This window comes from Pantherophis guttatus, chromosome 2, assembly GCF_059756535.1.
Source record: "Pantherophis guttatus breed Tessera chromosome 2, ASM5975653v1, whole genome shotgun sequence".
In the NCBI taxonomy this organism is placed as follows: Eukaryota; Metazoa; Chordata; class Lepidosauria; order Squamata; family Colubridae; genus Pantherophis; species Pantherophis guttatus.
This window is the reverse complement of record NC_142064.1, coordinates 9,020,411-9,035,351: the sequence shown is the minus strand read 5'-3', so window position 1 is coordinate 9,035,351 and position 14,941 is coordinate 9,020,411. Positions and strand designations below refer to the sequence as shown.

Genomic DNA, 14,941 nt, shown 5'->3' with positions numbered 1-14,941 from the left:
GATCAGGTCCAAGTAAGATGGAGAAGGGGATTAAAACACCACATCGGGGCAGCAGGTTTGCATGGGATTAACACAACCGTAGGACTTGTGACCCATAGTAAGAAAGGGAGTCTTCGACTTACAACAATTGGCTTAATGTCCGTTTGAAGTTATAACGGCGCTATAAAAAGGGATTTATGGCTGTTTTTCACACCTATGACCGTTGCAGCATCCCCATGGTCACGTGATTTACATTTGCACTCTTCACAACTGACTCACACTTATGACGGTTGCAGTGTCCCAGGGATCACATGATCCCCTTTTGTGACCTTCTGATAAGTGAAGTCAATGGGGAAACCAGATCCACTTAGCAACCATGGCAGTGAAAGCCGTAAAATGGGGCAAAATTCATTGAACAAATTTCTCACTCCGCAACATAGATTTTGGGCTCAGTTGTGGTCGTAAATCAAGGATTAACTGTATATTAGGAATACGTTGTAAGGATGTACGTAAGATTAGCCTTAGATTAGTCTAAAATGTAGCCTTAGATTAGTCGCTGGAGGTTTTTAAGAAGAGACCGGATGACCACTTGTCTGAAGTGGTACAAGGTCTTCTGCTTGTGCAGCGGGGTCAGACTAGAAGACCTCCAAAGTCCCTTCCATCGCTCTTCTGAATTAAATTGAATTAGTCACGTTCCTTCAAAGAGGTGCACACCTTCTGAGTCAATCACCATCAATTGAACCCAGGCTGCAGAAGTTTCACTTATGCAAATGGTTTTGTGGGTACAGATAGTCCTTGACTTATGGCCATAATAGAGCCCCAAATTTGTTGCTAAACGAGACAGTTGTTAAGTGAATTTTGCCCCATTTTGTGATCTTTCCTGCCACAGGAAAGGGAGGGAGGGAGGGAGGGAAGGGAGGGAGGAAGGAGGGAGGGAGAGAGACAGGGAGGGAGGGAGGAAAGAAGGAAGGAAAGGGAGGGAGAGAGGGAGGAAGGAAGGAAAGATGGAGGGAGGGAGAGAGGGAGGGAGGAAGGAAGAAGGAAAGAAGTTAATTTAAATAAGGATCTCAGAATGGGAAGGGGGGAAGGAAGGAAGTTAATTTAAATAAGGATCTCAGAAGGGGAAGGAAGGAAGGAAGGAAGTTAATTAATTTAAATAAGGATTTCAGAAGGGGAAGGGGGTAGGTAAGTAGGTAGGAAGGTAGGAAGGTAGGAAGGTAGGAAGGTAGGAAGGAAGGAAGGAAGGAAGGAAGGAAGGAAGGAAGGAAGGAAGGAAGTTAATTAATTTAAATAAGGATCTCAGAAGGGGAAGGGGGAAGGAAGTTAATTTAAATAAGGATCTCAGAAGGGGAAGGGGGAAGGAAGGAAGGAAGGAAGGAAGGAAGGAAGGAAGGAAGGAAGGAAGGAAGGAAGGAAGGAAGGAAGGAAGGAAGGAAGTTAATTAATTTAAATAAGGATCTCAGAAGGGGAAGGGGGAAGGAAGTTAATTTAAATAAGGATCTCAGAAGGGGAAGGAAGGAAGGAAGGAAGGAAGGAAAGAAGAAAGGATCTCGCTCAAGTTTCCTGGAGGAAAGACAGGATATCAATCAATCAAACAAACAAACATTAGATCTCCCTGCCGTATTCGTAACCACCCCTGGGTATATATTTTTTTTTTTCCAAAGCAAGCTAATCAATCTGAGTCTCAAAAGACTTCAAACTCTCCTAACAGCCTATTTTTAGTGTCCCTCGTCTCGTGCCTTGCTTGGAAGCCGTGGCCAGCAACTCATTTGAAGCCCGAGCCTTGTTTTTTTGTAGGTTGTTAGGTCAGGAAATTACAGACGTGCTACACTTCAAACAACAGATTTCGGCAGCCTGTGCCTCATAAATCCCCATGGAAGATTCTTCAGAGCTGCTGCTTCAACCGGGATACTGGTCTGCCTGCATTCCCATTGTAAATCTGTGTCAAAGAGCTTTTACCGCCTCCTCAGCCAAAGGCAACCCATGTCGTCCAACGTTGACTACTAGCGGGCTTTGGCTGAGAAAACCAGGCGCTTGAAAAACAAATGAAGATGGATGGTTTCTTAAAACATGTATTCGTCAGATTTATTTCCTGCCCCGATTTCGTACAACCGAAGGCACTGTACATCACGCAACCTCTCAGGTTCCCAACCACGACGACGACGACCAGATAGATCGGGGCTGAGAGAGAGAAGGATTAGCGCTAAGTCACCCAACCGGCTCTCACGCCTAAGCCAGGATTAGAACTCAATAGTTTCCTGGTGACTGGCCCGAAGTCACCAAGGAGGCTTCCATGTCTAAAGTGGGACTAGAACTCACCGTCTCCTGGTGCTTAGCCCAAAGTCACCCGGGTGGTTTTCATGTCTAAGACAAATCTAGAACTCATCGTCTCCTGGTGATGATCCAAAACCACCCAGGCAGCTTTCATGCCTAAGGCGGGACTAGAACTCACAGTCTCCTAGTGACTGGACCAAAGTCACCCAGGCGGCTTTTATGCCTAACCAAGGACTATAACTCACGGTCTCCTGGTGATGATTCAAAATTACCCAAGCAGCTTTGATGCCTAAGGCAGGACTACAACTCACCTTCTCCTGGTGAATGGAACCAAATCACCCAGGCAACTTTCATGACTAACACGGAACTAGAATTCTGCATCTCCTGGTGATTGGGCCAAAGTCACCCATCTGCCTTTCATGCCTAAGGCAGAACTAGAACTCACCATCTCCTAGTGATGGTCCAAAGACACCCAGGTGATGTTCATCCCAAGGAGGAACCAGAACTCATGGTCTCCTGGTTTCTAAAACAGCATCTTCGCCACTCCGCCAAACTGGCAGCCTACCTCACTCCTTCACTCTAGAAATCCACCAAGATGGACCTCAAGATGGTCTCAAACTAAGGTTTGAATCCGAATTACGCATAACAGAAACGGATGTCCTGTCCAATATGAGTCATCCCTCTTCCACACAGGATGAGAAGCCGAAGAAACACACCCATTATTACTTATCAAGGCTGCACACAATAGTGTCTGCAAGATAGCAAGATAGCCAATCCCACACTAACTGTGCACGTCCCACTTTGTGTGTCCACATCACAATGCCAATGCAGGGCAGGGCCTGTGTTGCGATACCATGATGTTGTGTCACCACAAAAGTATAATTAATGGTTGAGAGCAGACCAGTTGCAACCCATAAAAGGATACAGATACAGACGAACAGAGTTGGAAGGGACCTTGTAGGTCTCGTAGTCCAACTCCCTGCCCAAGCAGCAAACCCTATAACAGTGATGGCTAACCCGCCCACGCGCATGTGTGTGCGACCCCCCTCCCCACCCCCACCCCTGATTCCTGGCACACGATAGCCCAGTAGGCCCTTTTTCTCTCTTACCTGGCTCCAGAGCCTTTCTAGGAGTCTGGGGAGGGCGAAAACGGCCTTCCCTACCCCTCCAGAGGCCAGAAACGGCCCGTTTGCCAACTTCCGGTGACACTGGAAGGCTGTTTTCGCCCTCCCCATACTCCTACAGAGGATCTGGAGGCTGGGGACAGCAAAAACCAGGTCTTCCCCACCACCAACCTGAGGCTTTCCGGAGACAGGAAAAAGCCTGTTACTTCTGGTGGGCCCAGAAGGCCCAAAAATCATCTGGCTGGCGGTCAGCTGAGCTCGTGTGCCCACTGATATGGCTACACGTGCCACCTGTGGCACACATGCCTTAGGTTCGCCATCATGGCCCTATAATATTTCACACAAATGGTTGCCCAATCTACTAATCAAATTTCAAAATCAGTTCAACAGTTTGGAAGGGCCCTGTGTATTTGGAAAATCAAAATGACTCCCTCTGAAATTTCAACGACTTGTAAAATCACTCAAAGTTCTTTCTTTTTTTTTCGTATTTTGGTACAAGTTGCTTTTATAGGAGTAGCGCCAACTGTTTATCACCCCACTGCACCACCTAATAGCAAAATATAAATATACAGGTAGTCCTCAACTTACAACAGTTTGTTTAGTGACCGTTCAAAGTTACAATGGCACTGAAAAAAGTGACTTATGACCGTTTTTCCACATAAGCCATCGCAGCAAAAATGGGGAAAAACCTAGGCGCGAAAGCGTTTTCGTTCACGTGACAACTGTTCTGTTCAGAATTGAAGAAGCTTCTTAGATGAGAAGCGAAATGCCTTCAAGGAAAAAAAAGAAACGAAGGAAGTCCAGTTGCCTTTTTCCAAAGCACCTTTGGGAAAGCCGACTGAGTGACTTTGGGCCAATCACCAGGAGTTTGGGAGTTCTAGTCCGGCCCTGAGGCATGACAGCTGGCTGAGTGACTTTGATCCAAATCACCAGGAGACGGTGAGTTCTAGTCCCACCTTAGGCGCGAAAGCCAACTAAGGGACTTTAAGGCCCAACCCACCTCACATAGTTGTTGTGGGGAAAAGAGGAGGAGGAAGGACTATTTGGTTAGGTTCAATACATTGAGTTACTTAAAGGTAAAGGCTCCCCTCACACATATGTGCTAGTCATTCCCGACTCTAGGGGGCGGTGCTCATCTCCGTTTCAAAGCCAAAGAGCCAGTGCTGTCCAAAAATGTCTCCGTGGTCATGTGGCCGGCATGACTAAACGCCAAAGGCACGGAACGCTCTTACCTTCCCACCAAAGGTGGTCCCTATTTTTCTACTTGCATTTTTTACGTGCTTTCGAACTGCTAGGTTGGCAGAAGCTGGGACGAGTCACGGGACCTCACCCCGTTACACCGCACTAGGGATTCGATCCGCGAAACTGCCGACCTTTCAATCGACAAGCTCAGCGTCTTAGCCACTGAGCCACCGCATCCCTTACTGAGTTACTTAGAAAACAATAAACGCAGGATAAAAAAAATTGCAAATAAATAAATTCCAAAACGGTGCCAGGTAATCTGAAGGGGCCTGTTTTTAAAAAAGGCTGGGGCAGATGGCAAGTTTCCCCCCCCCCAAAAAAAAGATTTTGCTTCTTCCACTCCTTGTGAGTTCTCAGTCATCTTCAAACAGACAAAGGTATTTTTTTCCCCAGCTTGTTGTGAAATATCAACACTTTTGAAGAATTCGCCTTGGGCTTCCTTGAATGCAAACCAAACCCTTCCCTCAAAAGTTTATTCAGGAATTCGAGCTCTAACCTAATCTGAACTTCTTCCAGATTTTCCTCAGAAGCAGCAGGAGAGACATTGGCTCTTTCCAAAACAGATACAGCTCCTTATCTCGAGTTGGTGATGTTAGGCACACTTGCAAAATGTTCAGAAATATGAATTTTCGTTCCCTGAAGCAGCAAATCATGCAAAGGGAAAGAGAACTGAAGGAGAATTTGGCAAACCTGCACTGTAATTTTTTTTAAAAAATTGTTATAATAATATAATAATATAATATAATATAATGTAATAAATATAATATAATATAATTAATATAATATAATTTATAATATAATATAATATAATATAATATAATATAATATAATATAATATAATATAATATAATATAATATAATATAATATAATATAATATAATATAATATAATATAATAATATAATATAATATAATATAATATAATATAATATAATAATATAGTAGGAGCCTGGATAGCTCTGCAGACAAGGCACTGTAATTTAACACCAGCTGTCTGCAATTAAAGTAAGTTCGAATCTCACCAGGCTCAAGGTTGACTCAGCCTTCCATCCTTTCTAAGGTAGGTAAAATGAGGACCCAGTTTGTGGGGGCAATAAGCTGACTTTGTATAAAATATACAAAAGTATGAAGGCTATTGCTTAACGCACTGTAAGCCGCCCTGAGTCTCCGGAGAATATCTCTCTCTCTCTCTCTCTCTCTCTCTCTCTCTCTCTGTAAGTCTTTGGTTATTCGGGTCTTCTCCCACGTAAAATTGGAAGTGTCTTGGCGACGTTTCGACGAAGTCTCATTCGTCATCTTCAGGCTGGTATTCTCGGCTTCGTGCTTCCAGGAGCTCCAGCCTGAAGATGACGAATGAGACTTCATCGAAACGTCGCCAAGACACTTCCAATTTTACGTGGGAGAAGACCCGAATAACCAAAGACCTACATACAAACACCCGCGAAAACCTGAGAAAACAAATATATATATATATATATATATATATATATATATATCAGAGTTGGAAGGGACCTTGGAGGTCTTCTAGTCCAACCCTCTGCTTAGGCAGGAAACCCTACACCACTTCAGACAAATGGTTATCCAACATCTTCTTTAAAACTTCCAGTGTTGGAACATTCACAACTTCTGGAGGCAAGTAGAAGCCTAGGTCACAACACAAAGAAGCTTCTTGGATGATAAGTGAAACATCTTCAAAGAAAAACCAGAAAGTCCAGTTGCCTCTTGAAAAATCACCTTAGGAACTCTAGTGATGGAGCAGCACCCACAACTTCTAGAGGCAAGTCGTTCCACTGATTCATTGTTCTCCCTGTCAGGAAATTTCTCCTTAGTTCTAAGTTGCTTCTCTTCTTGATTAGTTTCCACCCATTGCTTCTTGTCCTGCCCTCAGGTGCTTTGGAGAATAGCTTGACTCCCTCTTCTTTGGGGCAGCCCCTGAGATATTGGAACACTGATATCATATCTCCCCTAGTCCTTCTTTTCATTAAACTAGACATACCCCAGGATTACTTGGAGAGAAGCAGGAAACACAGGAAAAAGAAAGAAAAATAAAAGAAAGGAGGACGAATGAAGAGAATGACAGCCTCTGTACCTGGGCTTCTAAAGCTTTAAGACATGTGGACTACAATTCCCAGAACTCCCCAGCCGGCCAAGACTATCTTAAAAGTTGTACATAATACAAAGCAGACTCCGGTGCAGGTAGTCCTCAACTTACGGCCACAATTGAGGTCAACATTTCTGTGGTTATCTTTGAACATTGATTTATCTAGCCACCCAATTCAACCAGGTGACTCTGGACAGCTTACAAGTCTTAAAATTTTAAAACAATGACAACAATGTAAAAAAAAAAAACCCAATAAAAATGTCCACGAACGGTGATGTTTAATCAGCTAATGGTAAAGTTATATCTTATAATATAATTATTTGGGGAAAGAAAAAAAGAAGGAAGGCAGGCAGGCAGGCAAGCAGGAAGGAAGGAAGGAAGGAAAAGAAAGAAAAAGAAAGAAGGGAGGGAGGGAGGGAGGGAGAGAAGAAGGGGAAGGGAGGGAGGGAGGAATGAAGGATGAAAAAGAAAAAGAAAGAAGGGATAGAGAGGGAGGGAAGGAAGGAGGGGGAAGGGAAGGAAGGAAAAGAAAGAAAGAAAGAAAGAAAGAAAGAAAGAAAGAAAGAAAGAAAGAAAGAAAGAAAGAAAGAGGAAGGAAGGAAGGAAGGAAGGAAAGAAAAAGAAAGAAGGGAGGGAAGGAGGGAGGGAGGGAGGGAAGGAGGGGGAAGGGAAGGAAGGACGAGAAAGAAAGGAAGGAAAGAGGAAGGAAGGAAGGAAGGAAGGAAGGAAGGAAGGAAGGAAGGAAGGAAGGAAGGAAGGAAGGAAGGAAGGTTACGAAATGTACCACGTTTTTGAAAATCCAGATCTATAGCCATTTCTTTCATTGCTAATCTTCAAGAGACACACACCAATTCCAAAACCCTAGAAGAAAAGCATAAATTCCCGGTGCTACCTTTAAAAAAAAGAAACAACAGGACTCCGTGCGGCAACCTCAAACAAGAGCTTTTAAGGGTTGCTTTACTCCAATAAATCACCAGACTTCCTTGGAAGTTCCCTCCACATGGTGTCATTCACTTTTGAGATTATAGCATCATTTCTGGGATTAGGCCCTCAAGTGCTAATTTCCTGTTGAATTCTGCTTGGAGGGGGGGAAAAAAAGGCTTGATTTGAACTGGGACATCCTCTGTTTTTCTGAGTAAAAACTGACCTTCTTGGCGTAGGTCAATTTTGGTGGGAAAAAAAGCAAAAGGGCCGAACAAGAATGTAATATTCCACCGAAACGTTGTTGAAAGTGGGTATCGCTCAGCAGCTGATGTGGTTCTTTCTTAATCCATCATTCTAACCATCTGATCCTTGTCCTAATTCCCCCTGTACGGGTAGCCCCCGAGACACAACTGTCCGTTTTAGTGACCGTACCAAGTAACAACGGCGCTGAGAAATGTGACTTGGGGCCGTTTTTCACAGTTACGACCTTGGCAGAATCCTCATGGTGCAGAATCCTCGTGATCCAAATTCAGTCGCTCGTATTTATGACGGTTGCAATGTCCCGGTGAGGCCAGATTCACTTAACAACCGGCTTATTAACTTAACATCTGCGGCAATTCACTTAACAACGGTGGCAAGACAGGTCGTAAAACGGGGCAAAACTCACTGAACCAATGTCTCACTTAACCACAGAAATTCTGGGCTCAACGGTGGTCGTTAAGTAAATTTTTCCCCAAAATTTTGGGGAAAAGAACCTCTGCTTCTTTTAGACAACTTTGCTGTCTTGCTCAGATCATCAATGTGACTTCTCTCTCTCTCTCTCTTTCTTGCAAATTCTTTTGCCAAAAGGAAATCTGTTGCAACCCAGTTAAAATCTCATTCCTATCCCAAATAAGATTTTTTAATTCCTGAAGTCCGGAATAGACCGTCTTAATTCCTACTGATCCATGAATCTGCCTGTTTCAATTCCTGATACTTCTGTTATCGTTCTATGCAAAAGTAAACTCTTATCAAGGCATTAAGCCATAAACTCATAAAAACTTTGAATGACAAGGTCATATTGGTCATTCAATCTCACCTCCTCTGTTGAAAGCTAAACGTCCCCAATTCTTTCAATCTCTTTTCACAGGTGTTAAAATCTAATCTCCAATCAAGTAGGATTGGAAAAGGTTTTTTTTCTATGAGCCTGCTTCTGCTTCTCTAAGACTTCCTTCCTTCCTTCCTTCCTTCCTTCCTTCCTTCCTTCCTTCCTTCCTTCCTTCCTTCCTTCCTCCCTCCCTCCCTCCCTCCCTCCCTCCCTCCCTTCCTGCACTTAGATGGGGGTGGGGGTGGGGGTGTCTCACCGTTACAGAATAAAATCCAACTGTGACTTCACAAAGAGATCAAAAATTTATTCCAATTTTTTTTTCACAAGTACTTAACACGAAGTCTGAAATTTCTGCATTTTAGATCTGTTTCCCAAGTGAAGATCTTTGTGTTGGTTGTCCATCAAAATCCATTCTGTTATTTTCTCGTCAAGATCGTTTTGAAATTTATTCTGGTCAGGCCATCTTCTGGCCTGACCAACCTTGCCTGATAAACATAGCCCCCTTTTTTCTTGGTAAACACTTGATAAGGGACACCGGTAGAAGGCAGGATATCCTGTCTGAATTAGCCATGTGGCCAGGATGACACTGTTATTGTTGCATTGTCTATCTGGTTGGTAAGTGTCAAAAATGACTTGATGGCTATCTAACTCTCTGTTTCTGACAATCTATCTATCATCTCTCTCTCTCTATCATTAAGTATTGTACCTTATGATTCTTGACAAATGTATCTTTTCTTTTATGTACACTGAGAGCATATGCACTAAAGACAAATTCCTTGTGTGTCCAATCACTCTTGGCCCATAAAGAATTCTATTCTATTCTATTCTATTCTATTCTATTCTATTCTATTCTATTCTATTCTATTCTATTCTATTCTATTCTATTCTATTCTATTCTATTCTATTCTATTCTATTCTATTCTATTCTATTCTATTCTACCCTACCCTACCCTACCCTACCCTACCCTCCTACCTACCTATTGGTATCTATTTACCAGTATCTATCTATCTATCTAACTACCTTGTTTCCCCAAAAATAAGATACCTGCATAATAAGCCCAATCGGGCTTTTGAGCGCATGCACTAAAATAAGCCCTCCCTGAAAATAACCCCCCCCCAGAAAATAAGCCCTCCCCAAAAATATTTAAGTGCATGCGTAGCCGGTCCCCGCCATTTCCTCTGGTTAGGGTTAGGGAGTCAGTTGGAAATCAGGTAAGATGGCAAGAGGAGCCCCGTCTTGCTCCACGCGCCCCAAAATAATAAGACCTCCCCGAAAATAAAGCCAATAAAGCGCTTATTTCGGGGTTCAAAAAAATATTAGACAGGGTCTTATTTTCGGGAAAACACAGTATGTATGTATGTATCTATCTATCTATCTATCTATCTATCTATCATCTATCTATCATCTATCAGTCTATCTATCCCTTGTCTGTCTGTCCGTCCATCCATCCATCTGTCCATCCATCCATCCATCCATATCTATCATCTATCTATCTATCTATCTATCTATCTATCTATCTATCTATCTATCTATCTATCTATCTATCTATCTATCTAATCATCTATGTTATCTGTCTATCTATCTATCCATTGTTTGTCCATCCATCCATCCATCCATCCATCCATCCATCCATCCATCCATCCATCCATCCATCCATATCTATCTATCTATCTATCTATCTATCTATCTATCTATCTATCTATCTATCTATCTATCTATCTAATCCAAGTACAATTGATTTGATACTTGACCCTAACCCATTAGAGAGTCAGTTTGGTCTAGTGGTTGAGGCATCAGGCTAGAAATCGGGAGACCGTGAGTTCTAGTCCCACCAGAGGCACAAAGCCAACTGGGTGCCCTTGGCCAGTCTCTCTGTCTCAGCCCTAGGAAGGAAGGAATGGCAAACCACTTCAGTAAACATTAACAAGGAAAAAGCAGTGTCTTGTCCAAGCAATGGTCCAGAGTGAAACGCTGACTTGAAGGCTTTTGTGTGTGCACACACACACACACACACACAAACCTACACAGAGAGAGAGAGACCCATAATGCGGCTTGTTTGGTTTCAGTTTAGCAAGTTCAGTAAAACCAGCCTTTGTGACTGGTTTATGGCTTAGCCACATTGGGTGGCTAAGATTAACCTCAAGATTATAGTTTAATAAACCATGGCATAAAAGCTATGGCTAGGTGTAATGTGTTAACCCAACCAGTTTTCCAAGACTATATAAAGTATGAAATAAATGTGAAAGAACATACAGCAAAAAAATACCTTCCGAAGCAGACCTAAGGAGAAAGACAAGTGAAGTACAATTGCACAACTGATTTACCGATTTAACCCATGGTTCTTCTGCAAATCTAACCAAACCAAAAATGGATTTTGCACAGTTGAAAAGCTCCAGACTCGGCATCAATTAAACCTGCATAGTATTTTACTCGCACGCAGCTGTTACTACTTTGGCTATTTCTATGGTGTGGTATGAACATAGCTACAGCAATGATGAAATGGAAGGGAGAAAAAGATTACCACCTACTGTACTTTTAAGCCCAAGAGATATCCAGAAATAACAGTGTTATTATCCAAGCCATACTATTTGCATAGATAGGAAAAAAAAAAACACTGCATGGAATCACTAGGTTGTATTTGCAAAAAAAAAAAAAAAAAAAAAATATTGCACATTTTCAGGAGATGGGATCCATGTTTTAAGAGTCAGCATGAAACCTTTACAGACATCCGGGCATACAAAATTAGCTTGTGCGTCAAATTCCAGATACAAATATTAAAATCTTCACTGATCTGGCAACCTGGGACTTTGTTATCCTGCTCAAACTCAACTTGGGCAGCGCTCCTGAAATTTACTTACCAAATTCGGAAAAAAATTGAGAGGTAAAATGATTTTTTTTTTGTACTTGGAATAGCAGCACCTGATGGATTTGCCCCGGCTAAAAAATCATTTTAGATGTTTGAAATAGACAGACAGACAAACAGATATGATATTTCAAACATCCAACACATACATACACATATACATATACACATATATATATACATACACACACACACACACATTTGTTTGCGGGTAGGAGTATACGTATAGTATAGTAGAACTCCTGTAACATTACAAAAAAATAAATTTACTTGGTTCTCACTTTAATCTTGATTATGATGTATTGAACTGGAAAGTGTTATTACAGTCTGAAGTCACTTTATTTCTGCTATAAACTTGAATAACTCCCTTTTTACGACTCTGTAATCTCTTAATTCGAGGTAAAGTCGGGGCCACTGGATGGAGCAAGATAGAAGATAGATAGATAGATAGATAGATAGATAGATAGATAGATAGATAGATAGATAGATAGATAGATAGATAGATAGATAGATAGATAGACAGACAGACAGACAGACAGACAGACAGACAGACAGACAGATTTCCACCCAACATTAGCAAATATTTAGGGCATATCTTTCCTCAAATTGCAGGAACATTCATTTTGGAATATTCAACATTTCCATTTGAATCACAATCTATAAAGTGACTTGCAACCGATAATTGCTCCCTTTGAGTGGCTGGCTAATCAAAATAACATTCTCTTGTGGGTTCCTGCAAATCTAAACTAAATTCGTTTTCATTTGCCTGTCTCTAAATTCAAAGTCCATGAAAGACCAAAGGGACATCAGAGCTGGTGTTGACGCCAACCCAGTTGCAAACCTCCTCGGTCTCGCCCCCCCCCCAATGAATCCCCCGAATCCTCCTTCTCGCCCACGCAAAAACTAAAACTGTGCTAATTTTGCAAAAGGGGGGATGCTTTTATGCAAAACTTGCTGTCTAGCTGTCCTCAAAGCATCCTCTGAGAAGTTGCTCTGATGAAAAACAAAAGTAAAATTAAAAAAAGGAGAGGTGGGCTATTAACCAAAGCACCCAGGCGGGGGTAGGGAAGCTTTTAAACTCTGCAAAGTCTTCCGGTTTTAAGGCCTGCTCTTTGTTGTGAGCCATTATATTGTCCTGCAAACAACTCTTGGAAACCGCCTTCAGCTGAGGCCCCCCTACATTGGCAAAGCATCTGGTGTGCAGGAGACCTCCGAGCGTCTTATGCTAATAGCATCTGGTCCTTGTCTTTTGACATCTCCTCCTCCCCCTCTTCCATCTGTTTATCTGGTCCACCTGTTGTCCCATGTTTAGATTTGCAAAGACCCCCATTCAGAAGGGACACAGATTTCATCTTGTTCACACTGAACCAAACATGGGGCTCCGTCTTTCTCCAAAGCCCTAAAGAACTTCCCTCATGGAAAACAGGGTGATGGAGCTTCTGGAGACAATGCCCCTTGTCACCCTCTGTGAAAACAGAAGTCAAGAAGGAACACCCAGATTTCATTGAACCAAACACAGGGTCCCACCGCTCACCAAAGTCCTTGAGAACTTCCCTCAGGGAAACATGGGAGCTCCTGGAGACAATGCTCCTTTTTCACCTTGTGTGAAAACAGAAGTTCAGAAGGAACACCCAGATTTCGTTCACGTTGAACCAAACACAGGGTCCCATCTCTTACCAAAGCCCATGAGAACTTCCCTCATGCAAAAACTGGAGCTCCTGGAGACAATGCACCTTTTCCACCCTCTGTAAAAACAAGTTCAGAAGAAACACCCGTCCTTCCCGATCTCCATCCCAAGCAAAAGAAGAAGAGATGCTCCCTTACCTTCTTTTTGGAGTGAGCATGGTCTTCTTCTCTGGAGGCTTTGCTGTTTTTCCCAGCTCTTGAAAGTTTGGGCTCCCCAGATTGCTTAATGGTGATTTTGATTTCTGGAGGGCAGATATAGTTCTCCAGGCTTTTGGGGGGCTTCTTAGCCCTCTTGGTGGTCTGGATTTTCAACTTCAAGCTTCCCTCGGTGAAGTTGGCCTCCTTGATGGAGAATTCCTGTTCCTCCAGACCGTCGCCAGCGACCCACTTCTCGCTGTCGGCGTTGGAAATCGAATCCACATCCCTCCTGGAGCAAAGCTCATCCTCTTCCTCAATTTCCATACGATGATGATCCCCGCTCCCAGAGATCCCTTTCGCAGAGCTGGATGTAGAGAGGAGGATCTCCCCAGATCCTCCAAGAGCAGAAGGAGCTTTGGCAGAAGCAATAGTAGATGCCATGAAGTCCGCCTCACTTCCTCTTGGCCGGGAAGGGCCTACATTTTCCCTGGGCTCCATAGCAATCCCCCAGTCTCTGAAAAGTTTATGGGGGGAGGAGCAGAGGAAACCGAGCTGAAGACGAGGGGATCCTTCCCCTCCCCCCAGAAGAGAAGGCGAAATTCCACTTGGCTTTTCTTAGAGGTCGAAATATCGGACCACAAGAAGGAACTCAAAAAGTCTCAGATCTGCAACTGATGGAAAGAAAAAAAACAAAACAGAGATCAGAAACTTGGAATGTTCAGCATGGATTCATGTTGCTGTCAATACACATTTTAGTATAGGAAGTCCTCACTTTACGATCACAACAGAGCCCAAAAGATAAGGAAGAAGCTGTTAAGTGAGTTTTCCCCATTTTACAACCATTTTATTTGCCACAGCTGTTAAGCGAATCACTGCGATTGTTAACTGAATCATTCTATATTCTATTCTACCCATTCAGTATTGGTTAATAGCAATAGCACTTAGATTTATATACCACTTTACAGTGCTTTACAGCTCCTCTCTAAGTGGTTTTACAAAGTCAGCCTATTGCTCCCAACAATCTGGGTCCTTATTTTACTCACCTTGGAAGGATGGAAGGCTGAGTCAACCTTGAGCATGGTGAGATTCGAACTGCCAAACGTCTGGCAGCCGGCAGTCAGCAGAAATAGCCTGTAGTACTGCACTCTAACCACTACGCCACCACGGCTCCTCAACTACTCAATTATGGAGATCAACCCATCACAGTAACGATTGAGGCTCCCACTTTTGCAACTGAGGTCATGGATAATCGTCAGGTCCAAGAAGAAAATAGAAGATGGCAATGGATATCTCACAGAGTGAACAAGCACTCGTTCAGTGACTGTTCAAAGTTACAACAGTTTTGAACGAGTGGTACCTTATCACCAGATCTCGAAGTTCTGGCTGACCCAGCACCCGTCACCATCAGATTCAACTTATGATGTCTGTTAAGAGCCATGGTCATGTGACTGCCATTGGTGCCTTCCCAGATTTCCCACAAGCAGTCAATGGGGAAGCCAGCAGGGAAGGTTGCAAGTTGCTCT

At 43.0% G+C, this 14,941-nt stretch overlaps 1 protein-coding gene across 2 annotated transcripts in view; it reads right to left on the bottom strand.

The window, feature by feature from the left end:
• The window catches only part of SETBP1 (SET binding protein 1), a 315,488-nt gene that overhangs the window by 273,120 nt on the left and 27,427 nt on the right, over positions 1 to 14,941 (bottom strand). For both annotated transcript variants that reach the window (XM_060690781.2, XM_087885503.1), the window contains exon 2: positions 13,419 to 14,089. In XM_060690781.2, the coding sequence (XP_060546764.2) occupies positions 13,419 to 13,916 (498 nt within the window). In that variant the 5' untranslated portion in view covers positions 13,917 to 14,089. The remainder of the gene's footprint in view (positions 1 to 13,418; positions 14,090 to 14,941) is intronic.